Consider the following 17,771-nt stretch of genomic DNA (forward strand, 5'->3'; position numbering starts at 1 on the left):
CTGGGGGTAATTTAAAAAAAGCCCTCGCAAACTAACAGACGTTCGTGACAAAACCCACTTGAAACTTAAACGCCTCAACTGGTATTCTCATACATTAGGTGTACAAACAATACCTATGCGAGCGGTCGAAAAAAGCGTTCTACAACCGCGCATGTGCGAACAACATGCATTCAAGGCTTAGCACCAACCAGAAAACAACTCTATTTTTTAGAAGTCAAGATATATTTTTGCTTGGTTTGATACTCCACGTAGCATCGACTATCGAAGCTTTATTTAATGCATTCAAATATCAACTCTATTTTGATAGCCAGAAGAGTTATTTTAGTTTGGCGTGTGTAAGTCCCGTGGAATATCGAAGCTTTTGGTTCAGTTCGTTTAGTTTACCCGGGCCGGTGATGTCGGGCGAATGGGCGGCGCGGGTTGGACGCGTGCCGAAGCGCGTGTTGCCGACGACTCGGACTTTGAGACCCTGAAGAACCTTCTTGGAACGTCGGATGGATGGAATCTGGAGTATGAGAAGGACGGCGTTAAAGTTTGGGCGGAGAACGCCGCGCATGGGGCGCTACGGACCGTCAAGGTTTGTTTTATTGCACGAGTGTCTTTTGGAATTAAGGGTTAGTTGCTATTAACAACATTGTACGTAGCTGTGGAACAAATTAAACCTTTAATGAGTTGCTGCTGTTCTTAGAAGCTAAGCTATTAAGTTTGAATAAGCGGTATATCCAAAAATATGCAATGCAGTTGTACGTTTCTTTGAATTTAAATTGAATTACAACTTAGGCAGAGGGTTTTAGGGTTCCATACCTCAAAAGGAAAAAAGGAACCCTTGTAGGATCAATTCATTGTCTGTCTGTCTGTCGTGTCTGTCAAGAAACCTATAGGGTACTTCCCACTGACCTATAGAATCATGAAATTTGGCAGGTAGATAGATAGGTCTTATAGCATACATAAGGGGGAAAATATGAAAACTGCGAATTTGCGGTTATAAAAGCTGCCAGACAGACATACAGATAGCTAAACCCACATTCGCAAGTAGTTTCCTGATCATAAAATTGTAGTTTCCATTCACGAGAAGCGGTAAAGTAGGTAAGCTCTTGCTCAAATTAATAGATTTTTGGGTCAGTATTTAACCGCAACGTTTTGCAGTAAATATTTTCATAAAATATTTTTGTTAGGGTTCCGTTTTTAGAATACTGAAACATTTCGTTTCGCCCCTTCCTTTATGAATTGTATAATGCAAAGGATTTGTTATAATGTAAAGGATTAATTAAAAGATAAAAAAAGCTTGGAGATGAGCTTTAATAATTCTAATAAGTTACCTAAGTGATATTGTTAATTGGTGATAATAAAAAGAATACCCGACTGAGCTTGTTGTGGGCTCTTCTCAGACCTATGCGCGTTTGGCAACCTCGTAGCTTTAGTTTTAAGTTTACGATGTTAATTATTATCACTACTTTAACATCTTACAAATCTAACATTTCTGAACATCAGAAAGAGTACAGTACTTTGAATAAATGATTTTAAGTTTTGATTTTTAATAATATAAAGAAAAGTAGCTACTGCTAGGTAAGTACTAATAACTGAGAACCGTTATTTGATATTGCCTCAATTTTAACAACTTTACAAGATGAAGGAAAATCCTTGTTTCCTTCAGCTAAATAGTGGTTGATTACTTACGCCTGCCAGTGTACCTAGTAACCTAGATGAAACCTCCCTAGTTTAGGTGCTTTTTCAAATTTTTGTATCAAGCTTTTGTATCAAGATTTTTGTATGTTTTGTAAATTTTTGTAACGGTGATCAACTGGGGCACTACGGAGTATGAAATGTAAAAAAAGTACGGGCTGAATTGAGAACCACCTACTTTTTGGAAGCCGGTTACTGAAATCGTCAAAAATTTGAGATATATAGGACACAGCCAGTTCATTCGACACGTTTTCAACGCTTTTGAGGTTAGATCCAGGTTTTTCCTTTAACGCAATGCAGTGTTGAGGCTCAGGATTTTCAGACGTATTGTTTCCAAAATACAATTGAGTACCTACAATATAGGTTTTGAGGTAAATAGACTTTTTTGGACGATTAGGTGCGTGGTATTTTCATTAAGCACCACTCAGCAGTTCGTGTGGTAAACCTACCTATATCTACATGTGCCAAAGCGCTCCAATCATCATCATCATCGTTGTCAAACTCATCGCCGGCTCACTACTGAACAGGGTTTCAGAATGAGAAGGGTTTGGGCATACTCCACCAGGTACTCTCTCTCTCGGGTATGAAGGTTCCCTCACGATATTTAACTGATTGAAACGCACATAGTTAACTCCGAAAAGTTAGAGGTGGTGCCCGGGCTCGAATCCCTGACCTGTCGAATAGGAGGCGAACGTCTTAACCACTTGGTTATCACGGCTCATTTTGGACGATTAGATGGGCGTTATTTTCACTCAGCATCACTCTAGCAGTATAGCCCACTTTAGGAAAAGATGGCGACCGGGGTATGAGGCGGGGGGACTCCCCGCACACCCGCATGTCACCCGCGCTCGCCCGCATCGGGTTAGTGCGGAGGCTGTGCGGGTGTGCGAAGCGTTTCCTTACCGATTGCCATTTCAACCTGACGCATACTATAGATATAATATGTAGGTATATGCGTGGTAAACCTCTATCTACAAGTAAGCGCTCCGGAACGATATTCCAAATAATGCTATCAAGTGAAACTCGAATTTTCTCTCGGGACTAAAAGGATTATATTCAAGGCGGTTTAATCATTTTACGCTTACAAATTTGTAAGCATGTAAAACGTTCGTGTCTCGATAAATACCTACAAGGTTTACCCCTTTGTGTGCAACGTTATATTATTTCGTTAATTTCCCCTGAGACACAGCTAGCCTAGACTGTGACTAATTTAAACTTAACTGTTATAATGACTACAAAATAATCATAAAAATGTATTTCATATCTTGCTAAGATTACGAAAGGTTTTATTTTAATAAAAGTCGTATCGAAAATTTTGTTCGAAATTAAAAAATATTATAAAACTCCAAATAGCCAAAGAAAAGTGAAGACGTACACTTGTGTGTGTGACAGATCCTTGGCGCAGGGTTAAATAAAGCACCTTATGACATCTACGAGCGTGCTTCAAAAAACTTGTGATCAGTTACCAGATCGGAAAACTCTAAACTTAATTCGAAAAATGTTTCACATAAGAACTGGCGAAGGCATCCTTCGGTTTTTGTCAGATAATTATGCCTTATACATGACAAACGGCCGCTTACTTTTCTGTGGTGTTTCATGGCCAGGAAACCTGTCAGTCAGCAGTAGGTACTATAATTCAGTGATGTGGCATCTACCTGTATTAATTATGTAGAGTGCCAAATACTTAAGATTATCATGTGAAACTAGAATTTTCCCTGGAGATCAAAAGGATTATATTTAAGGCGATTTAATCATTTTACGCTTACAAATTTGTGGGCATGTAAAATGTTTCTACCTATTCTTGATAAATAAATACCTAGAGGTAAGTAAAGTAATATTTAGCTAATTTCCCCTGAGACAGACTTAGCCTAGACTATTGATAATTAAACTTAACCCTTGTAACAACTATAATACAAAAAATACAACATTAATTGTTTTAACCAATTTTTTTCGTCTATTGCTTTCAGATATGCTTATAATATGTATACTATATGCTTATAATATCTGTACTGTTGTTAAACGGAGGGCCATGACCAGCTACCAGACAGACACACTTGCGTATTTAAAATATTAGTAGTGTGGATAGGGTCTGTCTTCTGCTTCTTGTTCTTCTTTTTCTTCTTCTTTCTTCCTGGGTTTATTTTCCGCAGCACTTAGACGTAGCCGTCCGTTGTGCATGAGACCCCGCCGGATCACTCAAGAAGCCGAGCTCACTCCCAAATCCAAGCCGGCCACGCAGGTCATTGAGACTAGGAGAAATGCTGCTAGTTAGCCAGTATCGGCTTCTCATTGGCCAGACTGCATGATCTTTATTTATTTATTTATTTTTATTTAGAAGTCTTTATTGCATGCACACATTATTACAGGCAACCTTTGGTGAAAGGATTTAACTGACCAGAACGCGGGATGGTGCAAGAACTGAGAAATAAAATTAATAAGCTTAAAAGCCATCTGAGCATGTCCCTACGTAGTACCAGTTATTATTATTATTATATAACTTACTCTCACGCCCGGTTACAAAATAGATATATATAAAAACCAAAGGGAATATAATATACTTACATACATAAAAATAAATAAACCTACATACACATTTACATAAATAAATATTTGTACCGGGCGGAGGATTACGCCCCGGCAGGGGAGACCAAACGGCCGGGGGTCAGGGCGACAGGCTGAGAAAGCGGCGGACTATCCTAGCCGAGTCTAGCAAGACCGCTTTTTGCATCCTGGCTGCGAGCGAACTGCCACGGAACCCCAGTCGCCTCAGATGGTGAGCGAGGCTGACTGGGATCAACCCGTTTGCAGATATGACGATTGGGATGATTTCGGTGGACTCCACATGCCACATGTCGGAAACCTCGTGAGCCAGATCAAGATACTTGCGTTTTTTCTCCGTCTCAGCTCTCACGAGGTTCTCGTCATATGGAATGGTGATGTCCACCAAAAACACCCTCGACTGTGCCCGGTCCACCAGCACGATGTCAGGCTTATTCGCTAGAATAGTCCTGTCCGTGATGATGGACCGGTCCCAATAGAGCCGGACTCCGTCGCGCTCGAGTACCGGCACCGGTGTGTACTTGTAATACGGCAACCTCTCATCCAGGAGACCGTACTTCAGAGCAAGCTCTTGGTGAAGGATTTTGGCTGCTTGGTTGTGTCTGTGCAGATACTCAGTGTTGGCAAGCGCTGAACATCCCGAAAGCACATGTCTGAGTGACTCACCGGGATGGCGACAAGCTCGACAGATGTCGTGAGTGCCATCCTTCAGAATGTACTTTCGGTAGTTCCGCGTCTTAACCACCTGATCTTGTATCGCACAGACAAAACCTTCGGTTTCCCCGAAGAGGTCACCAAAGCGCAACCATTGCACGGACGCTTTTTTATCTACGTGTGGCTCATTAAGAGCTTTAAAAAAGCGTCCGTGCAACTCCTTCTCCTTCCATACGGTCTCCCGGTCAGAGGTGCTAAGTACCACCGGTTTCTGCCACTCGGTTTTGGCTAAGGATAGTGGAGTGAGGCCTTTATCACATTCTATGACTTCTCTATGCATGGGGGACCCCCTCATCGTCTCAAAGTAGGTTCTGAGGTTGGATATCTCCCGGTTATGCATGGTCTTGGCGACCATACACCTCGACCACCACATTTCCGGGGGATATACAACCTCATCACAGACGATTTTGGGTGGTGCATGCGATAGAGAGTCATAGTCGCGCGGACTTTTCTATCCAGGGCGTCAAGTTCGGTCTGAGTCCAACTGAGCACGCCAAAGGTGTACATGAGGACGGGCATAACCCAGCCGTTATAAGCTCGGACCTTATTGGCGCCTGACAAATAACTTTTACAGATTTTCGTCAGACGGCCAAAAAAGGCCTCGCAAACAGACTGTTTCATGTCCGCCTCTTTTACCCCTAGGGATTGTGACATGCCCAGATACCGGTATGACTCAGCTTCAGAGAGGGATTTAATGTTGGACGGCTCGAGACTAATCTCGGCCGAATGAGTAACCTGTCCCCTCTCCACATGCATGACCGCACACTTGTCCAGCCCAAGCTCCATCTTGATAGAGTTGCTGAACTCAGTGGTGATGCTCAGCAGCTCCTTCAGGCGGGTGGCATTGGGTGCCAGCAGTTTGAGGTCATCCATGTACAGAAGGTGAGGTACTTTTGTCCCTCCTCTCCGGAACTGAAAGCCTGTGCCCGAGCCCTCCAGCAGGGTGCTAAGTGGGTTCAGAGACAGGCAAAACCATAGCGGGCTCAGACAATCACCCTGGAAGATACCCCGTCCTATCCTTATCCGGTCATCGGCAGCCGCCAACCGCTCACCATGGAGACACAGGATCGTGCTCCATTGCCCCATGCATGTCTCAAGGAAGTCTCGAACTGCACTGTCAACTTTGTACAGCTCAAGGACCCTCAAGAGCCATGAATGGGGCACCGAGTCGAATGCCTTTTTGTAGTCGATCCAGGCGGCGGAGAAATTCCGACGGTTGCGTTTGACCAGTTGGCCCGCAACGGAGTCGATGAGAAGGAGCTCCTTAGTACCACGACTACCGCCCCGACATCCGTTCTGAGCCCCAGACATGATGTTATTCTCGTCTATGTGACGGGAGATCTTGAGGCTCAGAACGGATGTCAGTGTCTTATAGATGGTAGTAAGACACGTAATGGGACGATACTTAGCCGGGTCGGTGGCATCGGTGGACTTTGGAGCTAGGTGAGTGATCCCGGTAGTGAAAAGGCTCGGGAGTGCCCTCTGCTCGAGAGCCTCTTGGAATTGTCGAGCCAAGGTCGCATGGCAAACCGAAAAACCTTTTAGCCAGTAGTGATGCAGTCCGTCGGGTCCCGGGCTTTTCCAGTTCGGAGCCCGCCTTACTGCACCAGCTACATCCTCCGCAGAGATGGCGACCGGGTTCATCGGCTCTATTCTGGCACATGCTTCCTCTACCGCCACAATCCAAGGGCCCTCTTCATGCTCCACCTCTCTCGACCACACCCCCCGCCAGAAAGCGACTAGGTCGGCCGGGTCTGGTTGCTGAGAGGTAGAGCAGACTGCTGGGCACTCCAGTCTTTTGTAGAACCTTTTCTGATCACTCGAGAAGAGACGATTTTGCTGAAATCGCTCAACTCTTGCCGAGTATCGTCGGATGCGGTTCCCCCATGCAGCGATTTTCTGCTTCAGGTCGTCGATGCGCTCTGTTAGCTTTTGCGCAATATCGGGCTGGTCCAACCTGACCCCACACCCGTTCAGCGCAACTCCAACAGAGCGCACAATCCTTGGCCTAGTGTTGCCTGACCTGAAGCTTTGCAGTCTGCCAATGAGGACTCTGGCAAGAGTGATACGGTGTTCTATTCTCTTCTTCCAGGCTGGTTCCGCGCTGCGCCTTGTGGCAGCAGCACGCCCCGGTCCCGGAGTCTTGGCACCGATGAATCGGTGCACGGCTAGCGCCGCACCGAAGATAATAGAAGCCGTATCACCCAGGCCAGTGCTGCTCTCTAGATGTTGTGGCAGCATTTTGTTAATAGCCTCAATGACATCCCGCGTCGCTACATTGAGCGTAAGTCGGGAGAGCCGCGGACGATTCTCTAGAGGAGCGTTTCGGATTTCAGAGATCGCCTCTTCTAGAATCCTTCTCATCCGCTCTATATCCAGGGAGACTGTTTCCCCAGTGTCTTCCTCCACAGGCAAATCTTGTAAGGTGGTAGTTGCCTCCTCGCGGACAGGCTCCGCCTGGGCCTCGCGGACAGGCTCCGCCTGGGTTATTATTATTATTATTATCAAGCCTTTATTTACTCCTTATCTTTAAGTACAATAGGTTTTCTTACAACTATATAGCTATTTATTCTACAATTTTTACCTTTATTTTATGTTAGTTTTGTTAGTAAGTACCAGTTATAAGAGAGCAATATAATTTCCTTTTATGCCGGGAGATAAGTTGAAAGATCTAAATTAAAACTTGAAACTACATTTTAAAATGAAAGGACTTGACAAGATGAGTTGTGCCGAGTTTAATTTAACTGCAGCTTGCGAAGTATTTTACATTTTAAAATCATATTTTTGCTCATAGCATTTAAGTTATAACTTGTAGTTATAATATTTGCTCTCTTTCTGTGTCAATTGCTATAGGTTTGAGTTGTGACCTCTTAAATTAATCACGTACCTAATTATTATTGTGGTAGTTTTTATCATGATATTCATCTTATCATTGTTGGGGAAGTTTTTATCACATCTTCATCATTACCATAATGCCATCAAAATCATAGTGTAGGTGTCCTTTTCGAAATGAAGTTTTTAAGGTCTAAAATTCTCTAAGGTTCTAGATCTAAAGCCACTTTCATGGTTTTTTAATGGGATAATGCAGTCGGCCTCAATTCAGTCTGTATACGATACGACATTGAATAAAATAAAAAATTAACTCTAATGTTAGCAACTATCAGCATTGTTAGTGATGATTTTCGGGTCCATAGGCCCAGACTAAAGTCAAAGGCCTCCAACCTCCAAAATCGATCACCAAATCAGGTACCTTTTTGAGTCAACGTAAATTAACTAGCAAAATCGAGTCATATAAAACGCTGCACCAACTACGTTACACCCTTAGAAATCTTAAAAAGTCCTGATTCACTGACTAACTCATAAACACTCAGCTTAATCCCTTGGACTAAAAAAAGCTGAAATTTTGCTCAGAGGTTCCCTCTATAAGGAATAAGATTAGGTTTTTCGAAAATGTACATGGGGAATAAAGAGGATTTATACTATCGCCCAGCGAAGAGACGGGATCGCGAGAATCTAATAATTATAATAATTATGGCTACAATTATTACACAACCCTCATTTGTGAAGCTATTCATGTATTTATTCCATCCTACTAAAAACCTTTCAAGTATGCATTACCTTAAAATCCATTATCCCACCACCTCTTGTATGTAAACAAAAATTAAAACGCGGAGAACGTTAAATTTTAGTATGCGTTTTACATGAAATTATGTAAAGTTTTTGCTTATTCGATTACCATAACTTAAATGGTTCAACAAGATCTTGTTCAACACCTCTACTGATAACAATTTTCATGCAAAATATTTTCCAATAGGAAATTTTCCATCAAGGACTTTTCATGCTAAGAATTTCCTTATTAATCGTTTTCAGAGAAGCACAAAAATGTAATAAGTATATTCTGTCTTTTTGCGCAGCCATTTTTCGAAGAGCGTTACCGTGAATCAGGCTTTATTTTGGGCAAATCGAAGGGATTACGTTTATTCTTTAGATAGGCACACAGGTTTGCGATTGGTATTCTATATTATGTTTATTAAATAATATTTTTTTCCGGAGCAAAATGCTTTTCAGGGTAAATATTGTTATCTCCATTCAGCAAATCGGCAAGCTATAGAAATTCTGATGTCGCTTCGTCCTCGAGGATTCTAGGAATCCAGAGTTGAAATAGGTTCAGTTATTGTGGCGTGAAGGAGTTATTAATATCCAAACTTTCAGTTTTATAATATTAGCAAAATAAGACATAAGTAGTAGTAGGATAAGGCAAAGAAGAGGAAGACAAATAAAGACCATACGAGTCTTCAAAAGGGCTTTAAGAATTTTCAGTTGGATCTTTATAAACCTAAGTCTGCGCAGACAAAATCGTGGAAAGAAATAAAAATTAGAACGGATAAAAATAAATTGCCTATTATTATGTGATTAAATTCTTCTCACTATAATAAAAGTAGGCTTTAACGGGGGTAAAAACCGCCGGTTTATAATTACACCGACCGCTAGCGCCGTAAAATCATAATAGGGTATAATGTTCACTTTTACGTCCCTGCTCAGACAATAAAGGCCACCGCTGCGGCGAGATAATCGCCTCGCAAGCCTTTCTAACAATTTCTTAATACTGCCGTTGAAAGTACTATTTGAGCTTTTTCGAACTTGCGCGTGTAGCAAATTGCTAACAGCAGAGGCATTGATTTCGGAGGAATATACTCCTAGCGAAGGCTATGTATGGTATTGGACGTTAAAAGAAATTAAGATATACGTATCTCTTAAGATCTTATTTTTCTTTTCATCATCAACTCATCATCGGCTCACTACTGAGCACGGATCTCCTCTCAGAATGAGATAGAATATAGTCCACCACAGAACATAATAATTATAGAACACCTGAACATTATGGAGATCGAGAATATCGTGAAGAAACGGTGAGGAATCTCAAGCATGCAGTCTGAGATTTCTCTATAATGCTCTAGTGTTCTATAAATATTCTGTGGCGGACTATGGCGAAACGTCTCATTATGAAAGAAGACCCGTCCTCAGTAGTGAGCCGGCGACTAGATGATAATAATGATGAAAAGAAAAATAAGATCATTAAACATATCTTATTTTCTTTTTTACATCCAATACCGAACATTCATTTACTTTTGAAATATTCGTAGCAACATCAAAACGTAGGCCCTGTAGCAACAAGTTCTACGTCAAGAGGTTTTACAGTACTTTTCACCAACTCCTCGTAACAGGGTGAGTATCTTTTGCCCCTGTAAGCTCTTCAAGTTAATACTCTTAAGTGTAACTTAAGAGTGAAGAGATCCTCTAGTCTGTTTAGTGTACTGTCTTGCTCTAAAAAGATTATTACATACTATCATTAAGAGGGCTCTCTCCGTCACTCGTTTCATACAATCGTAGTTCCAATTTCATTTAAATATTAAGCAACCAAAGTCCATGAAATTTTGCAGACGTATTCTAGAAACTAATATCTATGTCTGTGGTTTTCCAGATTTCTGTTAAAATATTCGGTTTCAAAGTTACGCGGTCTTAAAAAATTTCATACAAATCTTTGAGCCCCTGTAATTTTAAAACTACATATTTTTAGAAAAATCTAAAACACCACAGACACAGATATTAGTTTCTAGAATATGTCTGCAAAATTTCATGGACTTTGGTTGCTTAATATTCAAATGAAATTGGAACTACGATTGTATGAAACGAGTGACGGAGAGAGCCCTGTTAAGTAGAAGGTGATTGTAAGTGTAGTACGCGACAGGTTGAAATGGCAATCGGGGAGGGAACGCCCCGCACACCCACACAGCCTCCGCGCTAACCCGCTGCTGGCGCGCGGGTGACGTGAGGGGAGTCCCCCCGCCACCATCTTGATTTATCGTGCAAAATATCGAAAAAAATACCTGAGTGCGGAACCCTTGGTGCGCGAGTCTGACTCGTACTTGGCCGGTTTTTTAACCCCCGACCCAAAAAAGGGATGTTATACTGTGTATCTGTCTGTGGCATCGTAGATCCTAAACTGATGAACCGATTTTAATTTAGTTTATTTTGTTTGAAAGGTAGCCTGTTCGAGAGTGTTCTTAGCTTCCAAGAAAATCGGTTCAGCCGTTTGAAAGTTATCAGCTCTTTTCTAGTTACTGTAACCTTCACTTGTCGGGCGTGTTATAATTTTTTTATTTACATTTGTAAATCGAGCATCTTAAGGATATAGGATCAGTATCCAAACGTATGCCTTTTATTCGTATTCTATGCCTTATAGGTCTCTGACTTTCAGAGCTTGGGAAACACGGCATTGCGCCAGAGGAATCGTTTTCGGTAATGGGTGACTGCAATAAAAAATAATGTTGAAGATTTTATTACGGACCATGAGCTTTATCGAGCGAAGCGGGTTATTGTAATCCGTAGCGGAATTTGTTTGAATGGCAACACTTAGGTAAAATCAAGCACTCCAAAAACCTAGTAATCAATCGACAATAATGAACTTTTAATATATAAACAACAAGATAACAAACGGGGGAAATATTACTTAACTTTCTAAATTCAAAAATCCTTTCTTAGCTGTTGTCTGAATAGAATAGAATAGAATAGATTTTTATTCAAATAAACTTTTACAAGTGCTTTTGAATCGTCAAATAATTTACCACTGGTTCGGAATGCCGTTCCTACCGAGAAGAACCAGCAAGAAACTCGGCGGTTGCTCTTTTCATCTCTGCGTCATAATAGCTATCCTCATGCCAAACAACCCGATCCGAAAAGTAGTTTGAGGATGCGTTGACACATCATTCAGTCAGTCAGTCAGTTTTGCCTTTTATATATTTAAGATAAAAAATTAAGAATTTAATTCTTTCATAAATTTGAAAATGTAGTTTAACTGTAGTATAATCACTTTAAACCGCAAACCGAATGAACGCGCAACGTTTATGTATTCGAATCCCTAATTAATGGTTAAATGGATTTGGCTTCACTGGGTTTACTGGATTTCGCGTACGCATTAAGGATATTACGTGAATTCTGAATTATATTTTGACTATAAGGAGGCAGTCGAACTGCTGCCATCCACATTTTGTGTTTTGTTTTCAGTATCAATGCTTGTATCAATGCTAGTATTTATGGATACGAGACATGGTCGCTAAAGATGGCCTTCATAAGAAAGCTCAGACTCAGAGTCACTCAGCGGAAGCTGGGAAGAGCAATGCTTGGAGTTTCTCTACGTGATCATAGCTCAACGGGTTGTGAAGCTGAAATGGCAATAGACAGGGCTTGTAGCTCGAAAACCCTATTGAAATACAGACAAGACAAAAACATGAACTAGATACGATCTAGACAAGACCAAGACACGACCAAGACAATTTTTATTTTTATTTTTTTATTTTTATTTAAAGGTTTACTAGCGATTTAAGATAAACTTAATAACTATAATAAATACATCGGTTTTTCTATCATGCTCAACTATGTTAAATCATTTAAAAGTAAACACTGCATGCAAATTCCGTACAAATACCACAAAGAGTTACAAAGAGGATATTATGCTAACTAACGATTTTTCTAGTTCAATGCAGTATGAAAGATACATATTATATTTAAAATGAATAAGCAAGATAAAAAATTAAAATTGACTAGGTACATTATCTAATGATATAATTTTTAAAGCTTATACTGTTACTGTTTTCTTATATTTTAAACATACTAAGGTCTTATTTCTAAAATAAGTTTACAATTCATAAAACCTACTTTCATTTTCTAATGGTACAAGACCGAGATAACACCTAGACTCGACTAGGACAAGATCAAGACACGATTTTTATACTTTTTTCAAAAGATAAAAAAACCTAAATTCATGCGGATAAATATGAAAATCGAAACTCCGGTTATGTTCAACATAACTGCGATTTTACAAATGAATCTGTACTCTTTCGAAGCTCCGGAGTTACGCCAAAACCGGAATTCCGGAGTTCAAGCCCTACTCTGTGTACTACTCTACGATAGATTGTATCCTAGCCAAATATTTCCAAGCATTATCTAAATAGCCAATACAATAGCACTGTATTAAGATTAATGCTCTTGTCCATTACGTTGCATGTTATTTGGGTTGGAATATTATGGGCTTTCGACTCTAAGAGCTCTATATTTGGAACACTAGTCTGGTCGGGAATTATCGTAAATCCATACTTATATACTTATTACACTTATAATATTAGAAATGCGAAAGTGTGTCTGTCTGTCTTCTAGCTTTTCACGGCCCAACCGTTTAACCGATTTTGAGGAAAGGTATAGAGTTAGCTTACATCCTGGGGATGGACATAGATTACTTTTATCCCGGAAAATTGAAGAGTTCCCACGGGATTTTTCAAAAAACCTAAATCCACGCGGACGAAGACGCGGGCATAATCTAGTCGTATAATAAATCTTTAGTTATACCTACTTAGTTTGCAACGGTAAACAGGTGAGCTTCTCTCTGAAATGCGTAATCTAGGCACACTATTTATACGCGACCCATAAAACTTTGTCACCATGAACTGACAATGAAAATATAGATACCCGAGAGAACCCTAACTCCGGAAGGTCTAAAGCACCAGGCAAATCGCTTCACTTACGCGATTCTCCGAAAAGGGTTCTGCGATTTGTTTATCTTGTAAGCATACTAAAGGAAAACGAAAGTACATGGTCTAATCTAGGTTTTTACAACCTTATGCCCCCGACTTCGTCCGCGTGGACTACACAATTTTTAAACCCCTGTTTTACCCTTTTAGGGATTGGATTTCCAAGAATCCTACGTCATAATACGTATCTGCTTGCCAAATTTTAGCCCGATCAATCCAGTAGCTGTGCGTTGATAGATCAGTCAGTCAGTTAGTCAGCTTTTTCTTTTATATTTATACTAACTGATGCCAGCGACTTCGTCCGCGTGAATTTACATTTTTCAAAATCCCACGGGAACTCTTTGATTTTCCGGGATAAAAAGTAACCTATGTGTTAATCCAGGGTATAATCTATCCCCATTGCAAATTTCATCCAAATCCGTCCAGCCGTTTTTGCGTGATTGAGTAACAAACATCCAAACATCCACATTTTCACATTTATAATATAAACTAGCTGATGCCCGCGACTTCGTTCGCGTGGATGTAGTTTTTTCAAAAATCCCGTGGAAACTCTTTGATTTTCCGGGATAAAAAGTAGCCTATGTGTTAATCCAGGGTATAATCTATCTCCATTACAAATTTCATCCAAATCCGTCCAGCCGTTTTTGCGTTATTGAGTAACAAACATTCAAACATCCACACTTTCACCTTTATAATATTAGTAGGAAAATATACATACTACTTATGCAGTGTTAATGGAGTACACAGTTTACAGTACAGAATCGTGGTGGTTATGTTAGCGGCATTGAATATTCGAGTTGCCGCATTCTCTGCAAGTTTAATTGGAAACGGGAAAACCGCATGCGACCTAATTCCAGGCACGCATAACGATGCAACTATGTTGGATTCCACAGACATAATAATAATTATAAGCTGTGCTAGAAATTATCCACAAAAAGCATCCACCTTTTCTTAAAACTTTAAGTAAAGGTGCTTATCTTCAATATATCCAAAAATGAAGATAGCCTAGAGGTTAAAATGCCGCCTTCGCACGTTGCGCGTTCGCGTAGCTTAACAGGGCTCTCTCCGTCACTCGCTTCATACAATCTTAGTTCCAATTTCACTTGAATATTAAGTAACCAAAGTCCATGAAATTTTGCAGACATATTCTAGAAACTAATATCTGTGTCTGTGGTGTTTTAGATTTTTCAAAAATATGTAATTTTAAAATTACAGGGGCCACAGACATAGATATTAGTTTTTAGAATATGTCTGCAAAATTTCATGGACTTTGGTTGCTTAATATTCAAATGAAATTGGAACTACGTTTGTATGAATCGAGTGATGGAGAGACCCCTCTTAAAGTCAACCTTAAAATTAGTTTGTAAGCTTTTTTTTAGTGTTCCTTGAGAATTAAAGTTCAAAAGGTTAAGGGTGTCTGCCAGTGACTAATACTATTAGAAAAAAATATTATAAAAAATTAGATCTTATAGGTACTTTGACGAAACATTTTTTACACCTTTATCACCTGTTATCTCCCAAAGCCACCATCCAATGAATCACAATTAATTTGATCGAAACTTCATAGTCGCTGATCGTTCTACCCTGTGTAGAAAGTGGGGACAACACGCAGTAAAACTTTCAGCTTTTATAAAATAATGAAGGTCTGGCAAGCGCTGGCTTTTAGTCCATAAGACGTGTGATAAGATCTTACTAGTATGATTTGCAAGGGCCTGGGATTCATGTTTTGGGTATAGAAGGTTTTGGTATATTAACGTAGACATGTTTAATTACTGGTACTTTCGACTCGTAAGTGTGGAAAAGCCTACAAGAAAATATAAAGTGTAAGGGACGAACTCAGTTTCATGCTAAAAGACAAACTAAAACATTCATGTAAATTATTTAGAATTTTTGAGGTTATTTTCGGGTGTTTAAAAGGCTTTTAAGGTATTATGATTCAGTGCTTTAACCTTTACTCCCTTACTTAGCGTTACAGCCGCATTAGTAACACTAGTACTTTGAGATTACAATCTTGAAGTATTTAGACCTATTTAATCCAAATAGCTTTTTCCGTAGTGCCCTATATTTTTTTGGGACAAAAAGTGAAAGTTTCTTCATTCGAAAAACATGAACCAGCAGGTTAAACCCATTCAAAGATTTTCGGCGTTGAAGTACGGAAGCCCTCAACGAATAAGTCTAAATAGTTAAATACCTAATAATAGAAGTACCCACTATATTCATTTCACTATATTTGATTTTCACACGCAACCTGTTGTTCAGAAATCAATACCGAAATAGCTCATAGTGAAACTAACATAAAACTAAAACAAGAGAACTGAAGCGTGCATAAATAAACTGCACGCGACCAACTTTATCGCGTTTATCACGGGTTAAAAGATAACTAAATATCTAATGGCGTGAAACACAGTTTAGAGAGCCGTACAGTTCAGAAACTAGAACGTAAAAGGCTTTAATGAATGAGTGAGCCATAAGCTTGCTATGGCGTTGCTCGCCGCTCTTCGACTCACAAAACCGCAGTCTTATGATGCTCCAACAGTGAACTTTACCGGCGATCTACTAAAATAGCAATAAAGCTTGCACGTTGATCAAACACTTTACTCTCAGCTATTCTCTATGGTTCACGAAACGGTACGAGTGCGAGACTGTGGACATTGCTTCGCAGCACCTCACCTTGGCTCGATTTCAGTGTCAGTTTTTACTCACTATTGAAAAAGATGTTAATGATTTACTTGATCACCCACGAGACAAAGATGCAAGCGTGAGAAACTGACCAAAAGGTCTTTCGAAGGCTTTAAGGTTTTCATAGTAAATGGTCCAAAAGCTCCTTGTGGTAAAATCGTACTATTTTTTACAATAGGTTTAAAATATTATAACAAACTTCCACCAGATACCATTAAAATCATAGGTAGGTATGTGTTTTGACTCTTGACTTTTGTTTGAGCGAAAAATAATCAAAGAAATTAAAATTGGCATAAAATTAATGAACTAAATTAGTGTTAAAAAAATGGATTGTTTTGTTATTTTTACTAAAGATAAGTAGTGTACGTGAACCAGACTTACGCACTATGCATTTTAGTGTGGGTACTGAACAGGGGTTTGTGTTAGGGGTAATAAACTGTATGATAGTTATACTGTGGCAGGTGCTGAGGGGGCGAAAAGGGGGATATGGCTAATGGAGTGGATCCGCGACCGCTCCCCTGGGAACAGAGAGATTGCCTCTTAAAAGAGGCTAAATCAATTCTGGGTCCCTGGAGACAGAACACTTTAACAAGCTCGATCGATGGGTTTACCAATGATCGTTGAGGCATTTTTATTGGATGGTGTGGGCAAATAGATATAGGCACATTTAAGTTTTATGGTTTTTCCCAGTTTATTGGTCCTTTAGTGGTCCTTTAGAAATGTGGTCAAATGTTTAAATATATTTGGCAAGAATGTTTTATGGAAAAGATTTTAGTACTTTCTGTGTCTACCACATGCCACGCATACGCGTCAAACAGTATTGTGCGTTCTATAGGGTTTAGGGAAGCAATATACTGTAAGTATAAAAGCAATGATAGCTTAGTTGTTAAAACTTCGGCCTCCTATTCGGAAGGTGGGGGGTTTCCTGGTGATAAATGATGATGCAGTCTATAATGGAAGTGGGCTAATCTAGAAGGGATAGTGGATCCGCCACGCACTGGGCCAGCGTGGCGGATTATTACCTAAACCCTTCTCATTCTGAAAGAAGACCCGTGCTGTGCTCATTAGTGAGCTGGCGATGAGTTGATCATGATGATGATGGTACTGTAAGTATAGTGCTTCCCAAGACATCTCCCCTCTCTCCTCTCTTTTCTCTCATTCTCTCTCAATCGCCCAAGCTGAGCTTTTTTATGAGACCCCTAGTTAGCGACCATATCCCGGATCCGTATAAAACATACCTATTAATATATGTAACTGTAATAATATTAATATAGCAATAGTTGAGTAAAAGCTGTTTATAGGTATAGACTATAGAAGATAACTAATCAACAACGAGGAAAAATAATGAGCATTTCTAAGTAAATGTCATAAAATTCCCTCATATCCTTTATATCAACGATATAAAACACTGATATAATAAATTATGGCAAAGCTTCGTATGAAATGCGTATGATAGTAAATGAGGTTATATCGTCGGAATTGTCTGCGGGAGAAATGGCTAAGGGGAATTTTATTTCATGACATATCACGATTTCCACGTGTTGGGAATAA

At 39.9% G+C, this 17,771-nt stretch overlaps 1 protein-coding gene and 1 long non-coding RNA gene across 2 annotated transcripts in view; both read left to right on the forward strand.

The window, feature by feature from the left end:
* Positions 1 to 395: 395 nt before the first annotated feature.
* The window catches only part of LOC123869299 (START domain-containing protein 10-like), a 35,938-nt gene continuing 18,562 nt past the window's right edge, over positions 396 to 17,771 (forward strand). Inside the window, exon 1 of the mRNA XM_045912166.1 lies at positions 396 to 577. Coding sequence (XP_045768122.1) covers positions 407 to 577 — 171 coding nt within the window. The 5' untranslated portion in view covers positions 396 to 406. The remainder of the gene's footprint in view (positions 578 to 17,771) is intronic.
* LOC123869301 lies at positions 6,196 to 16,810 on the forward strand. The gene is made up of 3 exons (XR_006796856.1): positions 6,196 to 6,927; positions 12,928 to 12,930; positions 16,800 to 16,810. It is a non-coding gene; the product is annotated as an uncharacterized LOC123869301 (long non-coding RNA).

The sequence above is a fragment of the Maniola jurtina genome, chromosome 11, assembly GCF_905333055.1.
Source record: "Maniola jurtina chromosome 11, ilManJurt1.1, whole genome shotgun sequence".
In the NCBI taxonomy this organism is placed as follows: domain Eukaryota; kingdom Metazoa; phylum Arthropoda; class Insecta; order Lepidoptera; family Nymphalidae; genus Maniola; species Maniola jurtina.